The sequence below is a fragment of the Ahaetulla prasina genome, chromosome 15 (assembly GCF_028640845.1).
Source record: "Ahaetulla prasina isolate Xishuangbanna chromosome 15, ASM2864084v1, whole genome shotgun sequence".
Classification (NCBI taxonomy): Eukaryota; Metazoa; Chordata; class Lepidosauria; order Squamata; family Colubridae; genus Ahaetulla; species Ahaetulla prasina.
Genome location: NC_080553.1, coordinates 18500397 through 18520792, shown reverse-complemented (window position 1 = coordinate 18520792; position 20396 = coordinate 18500397). Strand labels below are relative to the sequence as shown.

Here is a 20396-nt window from a genome sequence, read left to right as displayed (position 1 = left end):
GTCCAGCCGGGAGGGGGGCATTACATTTGGGAGGGGGTGGGGGTGGGGGTTCAGATATGCTCAGAGATTTGGGGAGGCCCAGTGGTTAGATTCAGCCAGTCCGCACCACCGGAGAAGTGGTGGCTAACTTTCTGAGCACTTTGGTGAACTGGTTGTTGGAAGAAATCATGAAGGCAGAGAACCGGTTGTTAAATTATTTGAACCCCACCACTGGGGAGGTCCCACTTTCATTGCGGCTTCTCCCAGTTGAGAGAGACAGACTGGGTGACCAGGCTGGGATTTAGCAGGCGTTCCGGGTGTGAATTTGACTCAGCCTCAAGGAGCAGTCTGTCAAGGACGCTGATCAAGGGGTGGGATGGGGGGGGGCAGATAACCCTCAGCCACACTGCGCCCCCCCCAAAAGGAAAAGCTCCTTCCGAGCCGACAGTCCAGGAGGGGAGGGGAGGAACCACAGCTCCGCCAGCCTTCCCCAAACAGGACTTTCCAACTGCACGGGGACTACAACCTCCAGCATCCCCAGCCAGCCCATGGGGCGCTATAGAGTGGGGAAGGCGGTTGGGAAGGGATGGGGGGGTGGGGCGGCCTTTGCAGGGGGGCGGAGGGGGGGCTCGTGCTCCCTTGGGAAAAACCTCCCGGCCGGAGAGCGCCCCCCGCAGGAAGGCCCGGGACGGGCGAGGCGGTGGCTGGCGGGCTCCTTCCCGCCGTCTCGGGCGGGCGGCAGCCGGCTGGCCGAGGCGGGAAGGAAGGCGGGCGAGTAGCCGCCTTCGCCCGTCTCTTGGCCCCGGCCTCGCGGACCTCGAAAGCGGCTAGTCCTCAATGAGTTCGGGGTTTGCGCCGGCCGCCTCCCGTCTTTGCGAGCCAACCCAACGCGGGGTCCCGCGGCTTCGAGCTGGGGAGGGGTCGCGCCCCCGCCCCTCCCTCCCTCGCTGCGCCCCCGCCCCTCGGCCCCTGGGCGCGCATGCTCCAGCTGGACAGCTCCGGAGAGGGAAATTTAAAACCGCTGCTCGGCCGCCCGGCCAGCTGCCTCCCTCGGACGCAACCGCAGCCTCGTCCCGGCCGGGCCAGTCCCGGGCCAGCAGCAAGGCAGGCCGCTCGGAGGTACCTGCCCGGCCGCCCCTCCAGCGCCAGGGCAGGCCGGGGGGCGCCGCTTGCGGCCAGGGGGCTGGAGCCGGGGAGCCCTGGCCGGCGCCTCCCCTCCCTCCCTCCCTCCCTCCCTGCTGAAATGCTGGATAGCTACCCGGCTCTCTCTCCCCGGCAGGCCATGATCGAAAGCGACCCCCCCTTCGCTATGTCCGGCCTCGTCAGGAACCCGGGACCGGCCCGCCGGCCCTCCCCGCAGGACTACAGGTGAGCGCCCCGTCTCGCTTCCCACCCCCGCCCCCCGTTCTCGGCCAGGCGGCTTTAGCCCCTGGAGTCCGAAGCCGCCTTCGGGGCTTCGCACAGGCTTCCACTCGGCGCAACCTTCGCGCAGGGAAAAGGCCGAAAGCTAGGCGGCGTTGGCGTTTGCACCCCGACCTGGAGCCGCCAGTGGCTTAAAACACCAGCCTGGCCCGGTCGGTGCCCAAGGTCCTTGTCGCAGCAGGAGAAGCCGGTCCGGATTTATCCTAAACTCAACTTTTTTTTTTTTTTTGGTGTTCCAATGTCTAATTATGCATTCTGTTTTGCATTCTATTTTGCAAAGTTTCTATTTTGCCAAATGACTATTTTGCATTCAAAGTGAGTCGCCACAGGAAACGCCCCCACACCAGCCCTTCACAGGACCTCCTGGAATAGTTGTGGAGGGATTCACTGAAAGAGAAGTGGGACTCCCCCAAAGAGCACCTGGTCCAGTCCAGTCCAGCACTTTTCAGAGGCCACCCTCAAGTGCCCGGAAATTGCTCTTCTCTTGTCATCGTCCCATCCCTCCAAAAAATGGGCTCTCCCTGCCTTGTTTGGAATGAAACCCCCCCCCACCTTTCTGAATCCAATTCCATCTGGGATGCGGTTGGCTTAGGACAACCGGTGGTGGGAAGCCGCTATCAGCAGCCACAACCACGTGGTGGGGGAGGGGGAGGGGAGCTGTGCTAGCTCTCCCTCTGGGAATGGAGGCTTGGCAGTTGAGGGAGTTGTGCTTCTGGGCCTCCCTAGCGATGATTTAGCAGTGAGAGATGGTGCCGATAATGAGTCTTCCCAAGTTTGGAAGTCCGGTCTGATTTGAACACAGTTCCACTCTCTGGGAAGTCCAAGACTGTGATTTAGGGGTCCTTCTGGAGAATCGGGGGGCCTACTTTGACACACACACACCCTGATTCCCTTTGTTCTGCTTAGACCTGGTGTGGTGAGTCACAATGGTCCGCCATCTTTTTAAGACTACTGCGGCACAATCTACTAGGGGTTGACCTTGAAGGCTGTTTTAGAAGCGACAGGTGGTTCAAATGGACACGTTCCTTCTTGGCAAACTTGTGCTTAGTCTGAGTGAAAGTCTTCTTGTACTCTAAAGTCACTGGCTGTCAATCTGATGTGAGTTCCACTCGGGGCCGTTCTTTAGGAAACCTTCATGATTTAAGATCAGGGTGCCTGAAAAGCCACCTCCTTCCCTATTGGGCATTGCTGGGTGGCCGGAGGTCCCTCCAGGTGCAAATCCAGGCGAGGAGCCTCTCGCTAGGACCTCCGATTCGATCCGCTTGGCTCTGGAGTTGCTTTAAAGATATTCCTCGCCCTCTAAAGTTTCAAAACTGTTTCTTCTTCCATTTGTAACTTTTCTGTCTTGGAAATATGGATAAAGAGACCACATGCGATTGGGAGAAGCGTTGTCCAAATCTCCCCTAAAAACAACCGCATCGCACTGACACAATGCAGGAGGGGTGGGGGAGAATTAACTGTTTGCTCCAGCATGGCCCAGTTTTGAAGCCGCTCTGGTAGATGTCAGGGGGAACAAGAGGGATTTAGAGCCAGCAGACTCAAGACCTCCGTCTACCTAATCTGAAACCTCCCCATCGCAAGAGGACCAAACCCCACAAAGCGGTCATGGCAACAGTATTCGCCATTAAACGAAGAGATCCTCCACCGTGAGCTTATGCAGGCTGCCATTAACCATTTCTGCCCTTTTTGTACAGAAATCCCATTGCTAAGTGCAGTCTGTAAATGATCTGTGCTTGCCAAATTTGATAAGAGTAGTTTTTTGGAAGAATAAATGGAATTTGAACATTACGTGGGCAAAATTTTTTTAATTCTTAGCATAAGGAACGTGAATAACTTTGCTTAGATGAAATAGGCAGATTAAGTCTAAGTTATTTCTAAGTAGAAAAAGAGAGGTATAGTTTAGTTCATATAGAGTTTCAGGCAGCCTTTAACAAGTCACCTTAAAGGTATTATTACAAAAATGCTTCTTTCTATAAATAGACCCGTTTCCCAAATTCTTCTTGTTCCTTCCCCCACCACACCCCCGGTCTCAAAAATAAAAGCTGTAATTTCTCACCGCGGTCATTTTTCCAGCCCTGAATTGCATGACCCCGTTTAAAAGTGGCAAAAAATGTATACAAAATCCAGACCGTTATGGCCAAAGTGCGCTGTAGCATTTGTTCTGTTTCATGAGAAACCACTTGGGATTATGTAAAAGAAAATCTTCCAGACTGACCGATTTTTAAGAAGAGAATAGAGCTGTCAAATTCTATCAGGTCAATTTACTTTCTTCCTGTCACCACAGTGCAGGACGGAACCCGAGGTCCTGAGTGCGCCACGGGCGGGCAGGGTGGGGTGGGGGCATGAAGGAATGGCCCCCAATTAGCGGAAGGGAGGGGTAATTGGGCTGAGAATAAGCTTCTGTTTCACTTGGGACATTTCTATGGAGCTGGGAGGCACGAAGGGAAGCGGATTTCAAAGTCAGGGTTAAAAAACAGAAGCGGAAAAGCCAGCGAGAGAAAAGAGAGACAGAAGCAGATCAGCTCCTGGCCACGGTAGATGAAGAACGGCTCGGGCTGATCAGGATGATCAGGATGCTGCAGAATTGGTAACCCTGCAATCATCCTGGAACTTTCTAAGAAGAATCCTTCTGAATCCAAGTAAAATTGAGGTGGAAGCAAAGACGACTTCTCTAGTTTATGGCCAGAGTCCAGCCAGGCTCCTCGTTAAATCTCGCTTAAATTTTAGCAATCCTTTCATTCTTCCTCATAAGGATAGTCCTGTTGCTTTTTTTTCCTCCTGCATCTTATCAAATGGGCTGAGGATCCATGCTGGGATGTTTGCATGGGTGCGAGTCCGATTTTGCTAGGGTAAATCCAGTGGTGGGATTCAAATAATTTAACAACCGGTTCTCTGCCCTAATGACCAGCTGGGTAGGCGTGGCTCAGTGGTCATGTGACTGTGTGGGTGTGGCCAACTCAACATCTCTCACATCAATGGGTGCTTCGCCTTAGTGGTTACAATGTACTAAGGGTTAACCAGAGAGGCAGTTTCTGTAAGCAGGGCAATAAAGATTGGGCTAGAAACAACACCAGAATGTTTCCTTCCTGCCTTCTTTACAGGATTAGCCCTGGAAAGTGGGAAAAACCGAAATAAGATGTCTTCCAACAACCGGTTCTCTGACCTGCTTAGAAAGTTAACAACCGGTTCTCCCAAATAGGTGCGAACCAGCTGAATCCCACCATTGGGTAAATCTGCTCCTCTGCAGCCCATGGGAGATTCCTGGAGAATTTGAGACTCCAGTTTGAGATCTCTGTTGACCACAACGTAACGAATCAGAAACGTGGGAAGACGAGGGATTAAAGAGCCTATGTCCCAGGGAGTCCTAGCAAAGAGAATTGACTGGGGATAATCTCTGACAAGAGTGGGCTGCCAGGTGAGAAAATGGAGGGACCCTCAAAAGGAAACGCCACCCATCGGAACCGAGCCTTTCATTCAGCCAAGGATGGTAATCCCTCCGTGGCCTGAGAAGGCTAGGCTGGCCTGCTTTGAGGGAACTGCTCATCCCTCTCCAGCATTCAGAAGCAGCTAAGAAGCGCCATTCAGCCAGCTCCGTGCAGAGGCTGCTCTGGATGGCTTGGTTGGGGTCGGGGCTTGAGATGGTCCCTCTGCCCAGCCAAAAGCACAGCACCGTTACCTGCCCACCGAAAAGTTAGCAGCAAGGCTGCGGCTGAGTACTGAATAAGTGACTGAGCACAATCCTCATTAATCTACCACTTACCAGGAAAAGAGAAGGAAAAGTTAAGTGTGGAAGAGGGTAAATGGAGAATAAAAGCATTTTAGATTTAAAAATGCATTCCTTAACACGAGGTGCTCTCATCCGCCAAAAGGCAGGGTGTGTGTTCATTTGTGTGTGTGTGTGTGTGTGAACAGCTAAAGTGACCATTCTTCTGTAGCAAATTCAGAAACAGGCCCACCACCATTCTGGCTCATTGGCCGGTTTCAACTGATGGACCTGGCAAGCAGACTTCTCTGCCGACACCCCCGACCTGCCACCCCTCGGGAGGGCTCCCTTAGCAGGACAGAATGAAGAGGCAGGGATCGGCTGTCAACAGGCAGGCAAATGGTCCCAAATCTCTCGGGGTAAATAATCAGAGCAAGAAATCTCCTGGGAAGAGAAATAACCCATCCATTCCATTTCCATAATTCTACAGGGAAATCTGATAAAGTCTGCTAATCAGACTCACAATTGATTTAAATGAGTGTCAAGAGAGACAGCTAGTGCTGTGCCAGGAAAGAATCCACGGGAATTCTTAGGAACAGCCCTACTCAAAATGGGATTATTTTCTCAAGGGCACCATTCAGACGCCGCGCTGCTCCAAAGCCCAATTTTTTCCTATACGTACCGGGCTCCAGAGAATTAAGACAAATAATTAAGGGCCATTTTAAAGGAGGAAGCTAGTAGGGGGAGTTTTTAAAGAAGAGGAGTATTTGTTTTTCAGAGTGACATTTTTCACATATCCAGCTAACTCCATAAGGGAGCCACTTGGTGGAAAAAGTGGCTCAGGGCACAGGTGCCAGGACATTTGCGAGGGAAAAGGGTGTGATTCTGTCTCTCTCTCTCTTTCTTTCTCTCTCTTTCCCAAATACCAGATGCCCAGTGGTGTGGTGAACGCTGACAACAACCTCTTGAGGCCGCAGCCAGGCAAATAACCAGGGACTGAAGCCGCCGGGTGCATTTCAGCTTCCACCCAGGAAGGTGCCAAAGCGCACCCGGACGGTGGGGGCCTGTGGTGCACGTGGGCCCTGACAGGAGGCCATTGCTGTGGGTTTCGACCCTTCCCGCCCCCTTGACCCCGCTCGTTTGTTGTGTGGGGCTGGAGAGCGGCAGATGGCACGGGTGAAGTGTCTCCCGTCATTCAGGCAGATTAATGGGGAACTGGTAAAAAAGGGGGAAGGGAGGGAGGCGGGGTGGGGTGGGGTGGGCAGAAGAAAACAATTAAGCCAGGATCTCCAAAAACAAAAGGTCCCCACGTGCCGGCAGCCAACAGCCTCTCCCCACACAATGGCTTATGGGCTGACAATGCGCAGGGCCACCAACTGTTGCAAATGACAAGGGTTGTTCCCCGTTTTTTGAACCATCTGATGCTGGTGTTTACTTACAGTTGGACCAATGGCCGGGCAGGCAGACTGGTCACCTGATGTCCTTTTCCAGGCGTGGAAGGGACTCGACTGGCTCTGCAAAATAACTGTAGAAGTGTAACCATGGCGATGTTGGTTATTGCCACATCAATACAGGACATTAAAAAGAAAACAGGCCCCGGAGGAGGGTGGCAGGAGGACAGGCGGGTCTAGCCAGGATACCGGGCAGCCGCTGCTATAACAGCGATGGGTCTTGTAGCCCATTAAGCCTCCGAGAAGGGAGGGAAACTGCCCAGAAGTTTTCAAAGTGGGAACTTTTGCTTTGCAGCTAGACAGTTGGGAGAGAGCATTTCAAAGCCTTGGGAAATGCAAAGAAGGCATTGTAATACTCCAGGTTTATTTTAAATCCTTCTCGCTATTTTAAATCATTTATTTCTGGCACTGCTGCGTTGTGCAACTCCAGCAGGCTCCGAGCGCCACCTGAACCTTTGAGTTAACATGACTTTGGCGGAGCAGAAACAGGAGTCTTAGAAACAACCTGCAAAAAGGTTTATTCTCAAGCCGAATTTGGCGCACAGGCCTTTAGGCCTTTTTAAGAATTCTCTTTCTCTGCACGATCGGGAAGTTTTTCTCCTTCTTCATAAATTTGCTTTCTTCTCTACGCATGAGAGCCCCGTACCACGGAGCCTGCTGGCAACTGGAGTAAAAACGTAAAGTCAGAAAGGTGCCGCCGTAGCCTTACCTTCAGGCTAAGAGGCCATGGCAACACAGCCTCTAAAACCACATTATTCCTCCGTAGACTGTTGGGCTCTGACCCCCCACATCTGGGCGAAGATGACTTCCCTGGCGACTTGCAGTCCCTTTCGTGGCTGACCTCCGTGGACGTCCCTCGGCTGCAGCAGATGACCAGTGAAAGGATGGATTTCGGCATCACTTCCCAGAACGTGGTCCTGCAGCAGCAGACAGGTAGAAAACTCCGTGGCCCTTCCGTTCGTGGGCCTCCATTGCATTGACTCCACAGTGCTGTGATACCTAGTGGCTAAAACACAAAGAACAAATGAACTGTGTAAAACCAGCATTGACTTGGGTCTAATAAGCCCCGTTGTGATGATAAGGGGCTATGCAAGCCTGTGTACCCCACAGAGAGTTGTGGGGGGAGGGATTCAGAGTAACCCAGAACCGTATCATTTGCTTCTTTTTCGATGACAGGTGCCATGCACACCTCGGGGCCAAGAGCGACACCTCACATACAAGCCAGCGTGTCTCCAAATATTCTGGGACTTAACACTATCTCGCCCCACGAAAGTGACGTAAGAACAGGCTCCCTTCCTTGTTAATGGCCCCGGGGGGGTGGGGTGTTTCATGCCCTGTGCAACTGATGCTTTTGTTTCTCTCCCTTCCATCCCAGATCAGTCAGTACGTGGTGGGGGGGCAGCTGTCCCCCAGCCTTCAGCCGCAGCCGTCCCCGCTCTTCCCCCCTCCCTCCTGCCACACGCAGCAGATCTTCACCATCACGCACAGCACGCAGCAGGTACGGTCCCCAGCTTCGGAGGGTTGTGTGTATGTGTGTCACAGCGCAACCTCGCCACAAGTTAGTTGCTGTCCTGTGTGAATGTCTACAAGGCTGTAGGTTCAGCTGTGCCTGTGTGGTTGTACCAGAACATTTGAGAACAGCCAGGCAGTGCAAGGGAAAGCATTCCACCTGTGGGCACAAGGGTTCAAAGGTGAAGGAAGCCTCCAGCTGCAAAGAGGGGGTGGGCACCTGAAGGCCATTCTCCTAGCAGGTCTTTCCTTTCTAGTCCCTGCACCAGCAAGGAGAACGTTGAGCCAGGGTGTCGGTTGCCCACCCAGGCCACAGAGGCCCCTGGCCTTTGGTTTGGGCTCCTCTCCACTAGCTGAGGCTGATGGGTCTCCTGGCCACACCCAGAGGGCATCGTCTCTTTCTCCCTCTCATGGCGCAGCTGAAAAGGAGCCAGACTTCCATTCTGTGCAGACGCCTCCCTCTTCCCCTTATTAAGAAAACCAGAGTCAAGTGCAGAATGGGCAGGCCAGGAGCAGGTGGACGCTCCCCCCTCCCCTCCATTTAGACTAGACTAGAGACTAAAATAATTTGTGGGGGCTACCAAGCCCCTTTGCCGATGGGTTGCCTTGGTGGGTGGATGCACTGAGTTGTCCCGAGCAGCTTTTGCAGGGAGGGGCCACATCCCCACACCCCACATTCCACTAGACTCCCCCTCCTCCCCCCATCATCTTTCCCTGCGAGAGGCTCACTCGGTCTTCTCCCTCCCTCTTCGGACACAGTGCAATCCGGTGACCATCTACAGCACCTCTTACGGCGCCCACCCCCACTTCTCTCAGCCCCGCCTGGCTCCTCATGTAGCCCAAGAGCTGCACAACAAGCACTACCCCAAACCCATCTATTCCTACAGGTGAGTAAGATTCCGGGGCCCACAATGCAGGGAGGGAACCCCCCCTTTATCGGGAGAGGCCTTAAAAGGGTGGAGTTGAGGTCCAGGAATGCTGCAGGCAGCTGGACAACTGACCCTCCCCTTCCCTCTGGCAGCTGCCTGATCGCGATGGCCCTGAAGAACAGCAAGACCGGCAGCCTCCCCGTGAGCGAGATCTACGGCTTCATGAAGGAACACTTCCCCTATTTTAAGGTGAGGAAGGCTGAGCACAACGGGGTGCAAGAGAGCGCCCCCTCAGCGGCCCTTCCCGAGCCCTCGGCGGAGGCAGAGACCCAGTGGTGGGCTGATGTGCAGACAATGGAGGGACGTGAGCGCAGGGGAGTGTTGGCTGTCAAAAGACCCCGCTGAAGAACGGAGGAGGTCTCCACTGACCAAGACCAGAGCTCCAGCTCACGGGGATCTTCGCTTTCTCACGATCTTAAATGCCTTTTTCTCAGGCAGACACCGCAACTAAGGGGCTACCTGCAGAAATGCAGACAGGTATCTCCGTAGAATCTCCATAGACAGAGAGGTGTCTCCTTATGATTCCCTGGTAGGCCAGACAAACATCGAATCCATGTTTAGATCCGAGGGTGAAGGGTGAGGAGGATTTCTGGAGTCACGGCACACAGAGCAGGTTCTGGCCCCCAGAGGTTAATGTTTTGTCATAGAAGACCCCGACCTGGGGGATCTAAGCAGGGGTGAAATCCAGCAGGTTCTGACAGGTTCTGGAGAACCAGTAGCAGAAATTTTGAGTAGTTTGGAGACCCGGTAGTGGAAATTTTGAGTAGTTCAGAGAGCTGGCAAATACCACCTCTGGCTGGTATTGGGGTGGGAATGGGGATTTTGCAGGCCCCTTCCCCTGCCACGCCCAACAAGCCACGCCCACAGAACCGGTAGTAAAAAAAATTGGCTCTAAGCCAGGTGTGTGTGCCTGGGGGCGCGTGTGAGGGCTCACCTGCTTTTCACAGACGGCCCCCGACGGCTGGAAGAACTCCGTGCGGCACAACCTGTCCCTGAACAAGTGCTTCGAGAAAGTGGAGAACAAGACGAGCAGCTCCTCGCGCAAGGGCTGCCTCTGGGCCCTCAACCCTGCCAAGATAGACAAGATGGAGGAGGAGATGCAGAAGTGGAAGCGGAAGGACCTGGCTGCCATTCACAGGAGCATGGCAAACCCAGGTAAGGGCAGCTCTCCTCTTCCTTCCTTGCCTCAACCTCCTGCGGGAGGTTATTTGACCAGAAGGAAAACTGGGTGGCCGGGGGGGGGGGGGAAGGGGGGGGCTCTCAAAAAGCAGCCCTCCTTTTTCTCGGGGCTTCTTCTTTGGCCTTCTGAAAATGCTGGGAGTACAGCCAGTCCTTGAGTTACAACCGCAACCGAGCAACACAATTTTCTGTTGCTAAGTGAGACATTTGTTCAGTGAGTTTTGCCTCGTTGTATGACCTTTGTGAATCTGGCTTCCCCATTGATTTTGCTCGCCAGAAGGTCACAAAAGGGGAATAAGCGACTCCGGGACACTGCGACCATCGTAAGTCATGAGTCAGTTGCCAAGTGTCTCAATTTTGATCCAGTGACCATGGGGATGCTGCAACCGTCATAAGTGTGAAAAACGGTCGTAAGTCAGTTTTCCCCCTGCCGTTCGAAGGGTCACTAAACCAACTATTGTAAGGCAAGGACCACCTGTATTGCATTAAAAAAAAACACCCCACCACGCAAATAAGTGTGGTGACCGCCTTTCTTTCCGCCTGCCCAGCGAGGCAGTTAAGACGGCCATGTTTCCTTGCAGAGGAACTGGACAAGCTGATCACTGACCGCCCTGCCGGCTGCAGGAGGCCCGGAAAGCTGGCGGAGGCCGAAGCGTCCATGCGCAGCCACGGGGCAGCGCCCGCTCAGGGCCACCTGCTTCAGGTGCAGCCCCAGGCGATGGGGACGCTCTCCTTGCAGTCCGTCCGGCTTCACCGGCAGATCCAGCCCCAGGCGTGCTTGGCCCCAGACTCGCCGGCCCCTGCACAGACGCCCCCCCTTCACGCTCTGCCCAGCCTCCACCACAGCCCCCTCCCTCAGCACCTGGTGAGCCGGGGCTCCGATTTTCTCAACGTGATGACTGACCTGAACATGGAGGTGGATGCCCTCGATCCCAGCATTATGGACTTTGCACTCCAAGGTAAGAGAGGAAGTTGGAGGGGCTGAAACTCAGAGGGGTATTTTTCAATCCGGCAGCTGGGTCAAGCGGAGGGGGGGGTCGGGGTCCTCACTTGCAGGAATCCTTGCCTCCATCTATCTCCCAGCTGCTTTTGCTGGAGGAAACAGTGGCGGTGTAGACCATAAGCTTTTCTACCTGAAGGTCTTTTTTAAGGGCCGGTCTAGAAAACATGATTATGGAGGGAAATATTCAGGCACGAACATCGCCCAAAGAGGTTGTAGAAAAAATGCTTTTAAAAGGCTCTGACAATCCCAGCTGAGCCGTGTGATCATTAGAGGCTTTTTTTTTTACTTTTAAAAGCATTTTTTCGGCCGAAGAAAAAATGCTTTTAAAAGTAAAAAAAAAACAACCTCTGATGATCGCACGGCTCAGCTAGGCATGGGCGGGGTAGGCAGGGATTTTTTGCTACCGGTTCTCCGAACCACCTGCCGCCATCGCTACCGGATCGGGCGATCTGATCCGAACTGGGAGCATTTCACCTCTGGGTCCGACCTCTATTGCTCAAGTCAAGATGACGACTGAAGCATCTGACCCAGAGTGCAAGATCCTGCAACCAGCCATAAAGCCACTTGGTTTACTGGGAAAAAAACAAACCACATTTTTCTCTGGAAAGCCAAAGAGCAGGGGAGGAAAAAGAGGGGAGTCTGCAAGCGGAAAACCCCCTTATCTGTCCCACGGCTAAAATGCTCTGAGTAGATTTGCACAATTAAGCCCCATCGGAGAAGAGATCTGACTGCTGTTTCCTTTTGTGTGGAAGGGAACCTTTGGGAGGAGAAGGAGGACGACAGCTTCAACCTGGAGACCTTGGGGGCTTTCAGCAACTCTCCCCTGGCGCTCTCCGACTGTGACCTGGTGCCTTCCAGCCTGCCCCCTGCCCCCAGTGCCAGCAACCACTCCTTTGCAGACTTACAGGTGACGGGTCTCTACACAACCTACGCCACACTGGATGCCGTCTCCCCCACGCAGTACCGGGGCCCTCAAGGGAACAAACCCATCGCTCTGCTCTGAAAGCCCCACGACACTTGGACTGGGCCACCTTCTGCTCACAGCCCCCCCCCTCCTCTCCCCTCCCCCACAAATGAGTGCCAGGCCTTGTGGGGGCCACGCTGACTGTGCCAAGACCGGGCCTCCTCCATTTTCGGCCCATCAACTGACGTTGCAAGACCACCTTATGGTCTCAAGAATCCTAAACAAAAGCAGACCGCAGGCATAGGACGAAGCTCACCTTTTAAGGAATCGGGTGGGAGTGAGCAGCTTTGACATAGGCCCGATTTTGTTACCGGACTGGTAGGAAACATGCAGTTTGCTTCTCCATCAGAACATAGATACAATTTTAATTTATTGTGGGGTTTTTTTGGGGCGGGGGGGAGAGAAGGCAGCAAAGTGGGGGGGGGGGGAAGGAAGCTATTCTCAGAACAGCTAAATCAAAAGGGGCTACAAAATTTAAATTCACTTGATCCAAAGGAGTGTGCTCTTAATTGCCCTTTATTTAGGTGTCTGATGTCCTCTGAGCTAATCAAGGCAGCCATTGCTCAATGTTCCTATCAGAAGGAGGTTCCTTGCCTTTAGATGAGCCGGATCCTTTCTTTTACTACTTTCACAGGGACATAGGGGTGTGTGTGTGTGTAGGGTTGGTCTTGGCTACGCCCCTGACTTCGTGTGTTGCTGAAGCTCTTACTTGTTCTCTCTTCCTACTGGTAAAAGTGTTCCGAGCCCCTTTAAGCGCCAGTTGCTGATCACTGCTGCTCGTCCTCCAGAGGTTCTTCAGGAACCTTTCCTCTGATTCACACCTGAATTGTCTACCTCCCAAAATCATCTTTCCAAGCCTCACGGACGTTCTGCAGGAGAGATGAATTTTAGTTCCAGACATAACGATTTGGTCCATCTTTCCCTTGCAGGAGCTGAGTCCTGCAAACCATTAACCCGGTTTGGTGCTTTGACAGCAAAGTTTTCAGACTGTGAGAAGGGGATGTTTTTAATAGCTAGAGCAGAAAAGAAACTTGGTTCCAGGAAAAATAATGTACTAAATGAGATTTTTTAAAGAAACCTTGAATAGATTAATAGGATTAACGAGTTTACTACAGATTTTTGAGGGAAAAAAATACTAGAGTTTAGGATTAGGAGGTCTGTTGATTCTCGGGCTAAGCAGTATTACTGTTTGTAAATTTTATTTATAATTTATTTTTATGAAAACAAGAAGGGGATTTTTATGCTCAGCACTGACTTTTGAAAAACACTGTAATATTTTTTTTACTTAATTATTCAAACTGCAGCAAACTATTTTAAAAATCACCAGGATACTCTGGACCTTTTTAAACTACACTTTCAAAAGAAGCACTTTGGATGTACTTACTGTAGACGTAACATTTTCTGTGAAAGACCAAACCTGGTTTTAGCCAGGAAGCTTTTCTACAACTGACATAAAAATGTTTTTTGGTTTTTTTTGCAGCTCAGCCCTGAATGTTTACTTAGAAATATATCATGCAGCAATCTTTGTTTACTGTTTTGTTTTAAAAATGACCACCAATTGGAGACGCTGCATTTTGCGGTTAAGATCTTCTGCTTCAGCATTTAGGCTATCAGTACCAGGTTAACTTTGATCTAATATTTATTTCTAAACGCCTTTTTGCTGTAGGGTTTAAATAATTACTTATATTGCCTCAGAATGCAATTTGGAAGAAAAGAGGCCAAACAATATTGCTCAAGAAAATTGCACGTACAATTCAAGATACAAAGAATGGCCTCTTGACCCTCCAGGTAGCGCTGGAGATCTTAGCCAAGTGGCGCCGAGTTCCATTCTCTCCAGCAGAGCCCTCCTCTTCGCCCAAGGCCTTCCAAGTGAGCTGGAACCCTCTGCCGTCGGGGAGGGGTGTGAGTGTTTGGGGGGGAGGGTTTGCAGCTCACACCCAAAAGTTCCCCTGACGCACCCATGGAGACCCTTACCCACAACAAGGGTCGCAGGATAGTTCTGCTATAGCCCCCTCTTGCATTTCGGCAGAGATCAGGAACTGGCTATACCACATTGGCTTTTTCTCTGCCTGGGGGAAAAAACGGGGAAGAGTCCTACTGACTTCTTAAAAGGTTAGGATTCATTTGCATTGATAGAGGTTTACTTAGGCACGCCCCTCCCTCCCTGAGGCCAATATGTACAGGCAGGGCTGGCTGCAGGGGAGAGGGTCCCCGCTACCTCAGTTTGTCTGACGGCGCCCCCTCCTGCCAATGCGAAGATGTGCATTCTTAGAGCAGCCTTTGGTTTTGGAAGAAGGAGGGCTGGTGATGACGATGCCTACGTAGCCTTAGCCTAAAGCTGGCCCCCAGGACCAGCTTGTAGCTTGGATCATTTGGAAGAAAGCAGTTCGGGTGCGATTCCTACCACATGACCTTCACAGGCTGTTCTTCAGGAACCTGCTTCACACAAATATTCCAGAGGTATCATGTTTGTTTGTTCGTTTGTTTTAAAAAAAAGGCAAGCATAAGACTACTTACAAGATATTGTCATGCCGGAGGAGGCTAGAAAAAAAAAAAAAAAACGCAGACGGAAGTAGAAATGGCTGACAAAAAACTTTCCCCTTGAAAATGTACTTTTCAGTTCTGATGAATCGATGCGCTGATCATCTCATGATTTAGTACGGTCAGCTTTGCGTGGAAACAAATGACAATAAAGGTGTGTTACTGATAGAGACACGTGGCTAAAAGGTGGCGGCCTCCACACTGGCCAATCAGATCTAGAGAGAAATTTTGCATCTTTCCTGGGGTGGGGGTGGGGGGGTGGGGGGGGAGGGGAGAGAATGAAGAAATACAATTGGGACCGTTGAGAAAACCAAGATTACTTTAATGAATCTCCAAATCACAAAAGATAAAACAAACGTGGAAGTCTGAATCAAAAGTCAAAGAGTTGCTCTTATTAAAAAACAACAACAACAACAGCTATCTGGAGTGGCTTTTGGGGGTCTCCCGTCCCTGAGAAGATAAGATTTATAAACAGCTCTCCCAACGAGAAAAAGCAAGATTTTGTTACGTGGTTCTTCTTCTCCTGAAAAAGGAGTTTATAACCCTGTTTTTCTTTTTAGGGGAAAAAAAAACAAAACCCGTCCCATACCAGACACACTCAAGCATTAATGCCAGAGGTAGAGAGACAATCCCACTCCCATGAAGGATTAAGTAGACCTGCCAAGAACTCCGGCCTGCAAAGATATGCCGGACAATGAAAATTACCTTCAGCTGCCACCTCCTTTGTCCCAGGTCTCCTTCAGAAAAGACTGGGTGTGTGCGTGTTAAAGTGTTTTGTGCATCTGATGTTTCACAGCCCTTCGTACTTTCGGTCTGCTGATGATTTATCCCTTTAAAAGTGTGTTTTGATCGTCTCGCCTCTGCAAAGTCCACTCATTCCACAAATAAATAGCACCACTATCTTCATTTATATCACGTCTATCTGACATCTCAGACAGTTCGGAAGAAGGATGGAGCCCCTCCCCTTTCTTTCTGAAGACACCACGAGGGGTGGCTTGTGACAAAACCCCAAATATCTGGCTTGTGCGGGGCGGGTGGGGGACAGCCAGAAATGCCCCCATTCTCCAATGCTTCCAGGGAGTGGGCAAGCTAATCTAGACAGCTGTGCTGGAGGTCAATGCAGCCTCCTGTCTGTCTGGCCTATCGGGAAACTTCCCCAAGTATTGGCTGAGTGGTAGATACTGACATTTTTACCCCCTCCAATACATATTTTTAAAAAACGTCTCCTGAGGGGTTTTGTGAAAGAGAATTATCTTGACAGATAACCCTGGGCAATAACTGAAAATGCACTTACTTTAAACATACATTCTAGACTGAGCGGTGGAAACATTTTCCTTGGACATTATGCGGTGGGCACACAGGCGGTTGGGGAAAATATGGGCCGCCAAGTGTGGCAGGACAGCAGGAGCTGGGAGAATCTGGCCATCCTAATTCAGGACAAACCAGGGCCAGGCTGCAAAGCTGCAGCGGAACGGAGCTCACAAACCGGGATGGTTTACCGCTGCTCCCGCCTCCTTCCCTTCTCAGGGGGCTGGTAATCTCTCCTACTTCCAGTGGTGCAAGTCAAGAGGGGGAAGGATTGTCCATCGTTGCCAGGAGGCGAACCACCTCAGCCCTCTGGGCGCTTGTGATGTGCTGGGTCATGTGAATGATACAGTCCATGGCAACCTCCGGGTTTGCCTCTATCAAGCTGAAAGAGATCATCAAGAGAGACTACAATGACCAGGATTGAATATAATAAAGGCACTTTTTCCTTTTCTGAATTGGTGAGACAAAAGAACAACCGGTGTTTTGCTCAGTACTATTTCAAGAAGGAAGCAAAGGCTGCCGAGGTGAAGCGAGAGGGTCAATAAATAAAATAAACTTGGCATTGAACTAGAGGAAGAACAAGTAAAGGAAACAATGATAACTTGGACAAAGAATTTTGCATATTCAATTGATTTAGATAAATGGCAACAGTTATGGGAAAGGAATTACAAATTAACAATGTCCACTGCATATAAAGAGAATCAATATAAAATGTTTTATAGGTGGCATCTGCCCCCTGAGAATCTGGCAAAAATGTTTAAAGATAAATCAGCTAAATGTTGGAAATGTCACCAGTTACCAGGCTCTTATGATCACATGTGGTGGACATGCTCAGAAGCTAAAAACTATTGGAATAAAATTAAGATATGGCTAGAAGAAATGACACAACAACATATTGATTTAAAACTGGAGCTGTTCCTATTGGGTGTCCTCCCAGAGAAAATTAGTAATATATATATATATGATTATACATGTAATAACAGCAGCGGGGATAGTATTTGCACAAAGATGGAAAGCAGAGAAAATACCTCTGGATGGGGAAGTACCGTGTTTCCCCGAAAATAAGACTCTGCCTTATATTGTTTTGAACCCCGAAATAAGCGCTTGGCCTTATTTTTTGGGAGGTCTTATTATTTTGGGGCACGTGGAGCAAGATGGGGCTCCTTTTGCTGTCTTACCTGATTTCCAGCTCTGTGTTTAAATATTTTTGGGGAGGGCTTATTTTTTGGGAGGTCTTATTATTTTGGGGCACGTGGAGCAAGATGGGGCTCCTTTTGCTGTCTTACCTGATTTCCAGCTCTGTGTTTAAATATTTTTGGGGAGGGCTTATTTTTTTTTGGGGGGGGAGGCTTATTTTAGCGCATGTGTTCAAAAGTCCAATTGGGCTTATTATCAGGGGATGTGTTATTTTGCAGGAAACAGGATAATTAAGAAAATTTTAGACTGCAGAAATGAATAGATTAACTTCGAAAATTAAAGAAAGAGAGGATTCAGAATATTTTAAGATATGGGGTCAATTTTACCATTGGCTAGAAAAGAGACATAGATAAACAAATTAATAGTTATGTAAGGGAATGGTATAACTAAAATATTGTATTTCTGGGAAGTGATTGTAAACAGATTAAGTGAAAATGAAGACGGAAGAAACAACAAGACAATGACGCCACCGAAGAAACACCAAGGTGACACACGGAAGGATTGATCGATGAATTGTTTGTTTGTGAATAAAATAAAAAAAAACTTTATAAATAAATAAATAAATAGCACATAATATATTGTGAAATCTCTGCCTCCACAGACCAGAGTGGAAGGAAGGAAACACTCACTTTCGGATATGTTTCAGGGCGTAATCGCGCTTCAGGTATCTGATGTTCTCCCGAATAGCCGACTTGGCCCCGTCCTCCTCACTCAGGTGCTTCTCAAGCCATGCCACCACCACCTGGTTGTTATCCCACAGGTAACTCTGCAGGAGGGAGAGGAAGGAGAGCTGCACTCAGCCGGGAAGCAGGGATAGCCGAGAGAAGCCGGCTCCCGCCAACCGAGTCCCCCACCTTGACGGCGCCTTCGGTCTCCAGGAACCAGCGTCGCATCATGGACTGGATGTGGCTGTTGCTCAGCTCACTGTGGGCGCTCAGGATCTCGGCCTTGACCCCCTCCTCCAACAGCAGCCGCCGCAGCCGCCAGTAGAAAAAGGCGCGGCTCTCCTTCCACTGAAGGATGTCCTGGAACGGAAGGCCCTGCTCAGGTCGCTTCAGGACGCAGCCCCACCACACAGGACTCAGGTCTGCGTAACCCAAGGCCAACGTCTTATGAAGCCTCTTCAGGAGCCCTTTGGGGAGAGTTTCTGCCCCCTTCCAAGGTTTGGGGAGGGGGGGAGAGGAAGAGCAGGTGGGTGACACAGAGACAGTAAAGGGGGCAGGTTCAACCCCAGCATTCTGCCCCACAGCTGCAGAGCTGCCCAGGAAGCCAAGAACAGCCCTGAGATCCCTAGGTTGTAAAATGGGGGGAAACTCACCGAACACACGCCTTGCTTAGCAACAGACATTTCGGGCTCAATTGTAGTCGTAAGTGGAGGATGCCTGTACTTACTGTAATCACTCCTTTCTCCTGCAACCTCCCGGGGGTGTCATGAAGGTCGGCAAAGTGCACGGCCGCCTGGTGGAAGACCGGCAGGAGGTCGTCCTCTCGCCTTTTCAGCTGCTTCTCCAATTCTTTGCGCTCCCCCTGGGAGAGATCTGGAGAACCTGCTCGGCCCAGAACACAGAAAGGACCGATTGGAAGGGATCCCATCCGGGAGGGAGGGCCCAGGAAGCCTGAGGCTTGTGGGAAGGAAGGCTGGAGAAGAGGAGGGAGGGCGTTCCCAGCTGAAGCTCTGCTCCCCCACTTTTCCAAAAGGGCGTGAGAGCTGAAGGCCCAGTGGCTGCAGATCAGCCGGCAGCAGGGAAGGGAAAGGGGCGTATGTGTGTGTGAGAGCTGGCCCGGCTTGGCCTTCCTCTTACTCAGCTGTTGCGCGATCCGCGCATAGGTGACATCGACCCTCCTCATGGTCTTCAGCAGCTCTTTCTTCCTGAACTTGATCTCCACGGTTCCTTCCGCTTCCAAGATGCCCCCCCTGCAAAGCAGAGCCCTTGGCAACTGGAGGCAGGCAAGGGAAGCGCCCCTCCTCTTATGCTGACCAGCACTGGACAAGTCAGAACAAGCCTCCCCCCGCCCCCACACATGACCCCCGAGGCTGTCTCCATGCCTTGAGCTTCTAGAACCCCCAGCTAGCGTTTCACAAGAGCCGAACAAGAATGGCTCCAATTAGGCCCCTTATTAAGTAGGCAAACTTAATGGTTTGGTTCTGCAACCCAACAAGACAGACACAGACTTCAGAGGATCATTAGAACTGCAGAAAAAACAATGGCTACCAACCTGCCTTCCACTGAGGACCTGTATACCGCACAAGTCAAAAAGAGGGCTGTAAAAATATCTACAGACCCCTCGCATCCTGGACATAAACTGTTTCAACTCCTACCCTCAAAACGACGCTACAGAGCACTGCACACCAGAACAACTAGACACAAGAACAGTTTCTTTCCGAATGCCATCACTCTACTAAACAAATAATTCCCTCAACACTGTCAAACTATTTACTAAGTCTGCACTCCTATTAATTGTTCCCATCACCTATCTCCTTCCACTTATGACTGGATGACTGTAACTTTGTTGCTTGTATCCTTACGATTTATATTGATATTGTTTCCTGATTGCTCATTAAGTGTTGTACCTTATGATTCTTATCTTTACGTTATCTTTTCTTTTATGTACAGTGAAAACATATGCACTGACAAATTCCTTGTGTGTCCAATCACACTTGGCCAATAAAAAAATCTATTCTGTTCTGTTCTGTTCTGTTCTATTCCATTGTATTCTATTCTATTCTATAAGGAATACGTTGCTTTTGCAATAAAAATTGGAGATACTTTCCTACTGAAACCCTAATCAACACACAGACCTTTTCAAGGTCTTCAGCAAAGATAAAGACAGCCATAGCTGTCACTCTAGCCCGGGTGAAACTCACAGGTCAGGAGATGTTTTGGACAGCAGGCCAATTTCAGTAGCCCAGCATTGGCCAGCCCAAGACATGACCACAAAGGAGGTGAGGATGCAGCCGGACACTCACCTGCTCTCTTTGTCCGCGTAGAGCTCCACGTGGAGAGGGTTGATGGAAGGGTCAATCACCACCCACGAGCCTCCGCGCAGCTCAGCATGTGGGGGGATGTAGACGAGAGCCGGCTGTTTGAACTGCCGGATGCTGTCCACAATGTGCGCCCCGAACTTCAGCACCTGGTCGTACATGTCTGCAATCAGAGGCCGAGAAGTCACCACCACTTCTCTCTCTCTCCCTCTCTCTCTCTCTGGCGGC

The 20396-nt window shown here is 50.8% G+C and overlaps 3 protein-coding genes across 9 annotated transcripts in view; 1 reads left to right on the top strand and 2 right to left on the bottom strand.

Moving 5' to 3' along the window:
- MYO1H (myosin IH) overlaps positions 1–16103 on the bottom strand; it is a 52389-nt gene extending 36286 nt beyond the window's left edge. The window contains exons 1-7 of one of the 2 annotated variants that reach the window (XM_058158180.1): positions 15975–16103; positions 14657–14806; positions 12849–13008; positions 11077–11330; positions 9928–10061; positions 7265–7561; positions 6544–6618 (exon numbers count right to left, since the gene is read on the bottom strand). In XM_058158180.1, coding sequence (XP_058014163.1) covers positions 6544–6618; positions 7265–7453 — 264 coding nt within the window. In that variant the 5' untranslated portion in view covers positions 7454–7561; positions 9928–10061; positions 11077–11330; ... (1 more) ...; positions 14657–14806; positions 15975–16103. Of the gene's footprint in view, positions 1–6543; positions 6619–7264; positions 7562–9927; positions 10062–11076; positions 11331–12848; positions 13009–14656; positions 14807–15974 lie in introns of those variants that run through there. The other variant, XM_058158183.1, reaches the window with a different exon arrangement.
- FOXN4 (forkhead box N4) lies at positions 7720–12474 on the top strand. The gene is made up of 6 exons (XM_058158185.1): positions 7720–8053; positions 8824–8951; positions 9086–9182; positions 9941–10148; positions 10754–11131; positions 11928–12474. The coding sequence occupies exons 1-6, from the start codon at positions 7859–7861 to the stop codon at positions 12176–12178; spliced, it is 1257 nt and encodes a 418-aa protein (XP_058014168.1). The 5' UTR covers positions 7720–7858; the 3' UTR covers positions 12179–12474.
- Positions 14960–20396, bottom strand: part of ACACB (acetyl-CoA carboxylase beta) — a 36646-nt gene continuing 31209 nt past the window's right edge. For 2 of the 6 annotated variants that reach the window (XM_058158176.1, XM_058158178.1), the window contains 6 exons: positions 20154–20331; positions 18988–19100; positions 18578–18732; positions 18040–18210; positions 17815–17951; positions 14961–16370 (listed from right to left, as the gene is read on the bottom strand). In XM_058158176.1, the coding sequence (XP_058014159.1) occupies positions 16244–16370; positions 17815–17951; positions 18040–18210; positions 18578–18732; positions 18988–19100; positions 20154–20331 (881 nt within the window). In that variant the 3' untranslated portion in view covers positions 14961–16243. Of the gene's footprint in view, positions 16371–17814; positions 17952–18039; positions 18211–18577; positions 18733–18987; positions 19101–20153; positions 20332–20396 lie in introns of those variants that run through there. The other 4 variants (XM_058158174.1, XM_058158177.1, XR_009152187.1 and 1 more) reach the window with 4 other exon arrangements.

Bases quoted from the DNA above. Each gene is read 5' to 3' on its own strand.
- FOXN4 (XM_058158185.1), top strand. From the start codon at position 7,859: ATGGCCCCGGGGGGGTGGGGTGTTTCATGCCCTGTGCAACTGATGCTT. The intron at 8,952-9,085 runs GTGAGTAAGATT...TCCCTCTGGCAG, and splicing joins AAACCCATCTATTCCTACAG to CTGCCTGATCGCGATGGCCC. The intron at 11,132-11,927 runs GTAAGAGAGGAA...TTTGTGTGGAAG, and splicing joins TATGGACTTTGCACTCCAAG to GGAACCTTTGGGAGGAGAAG.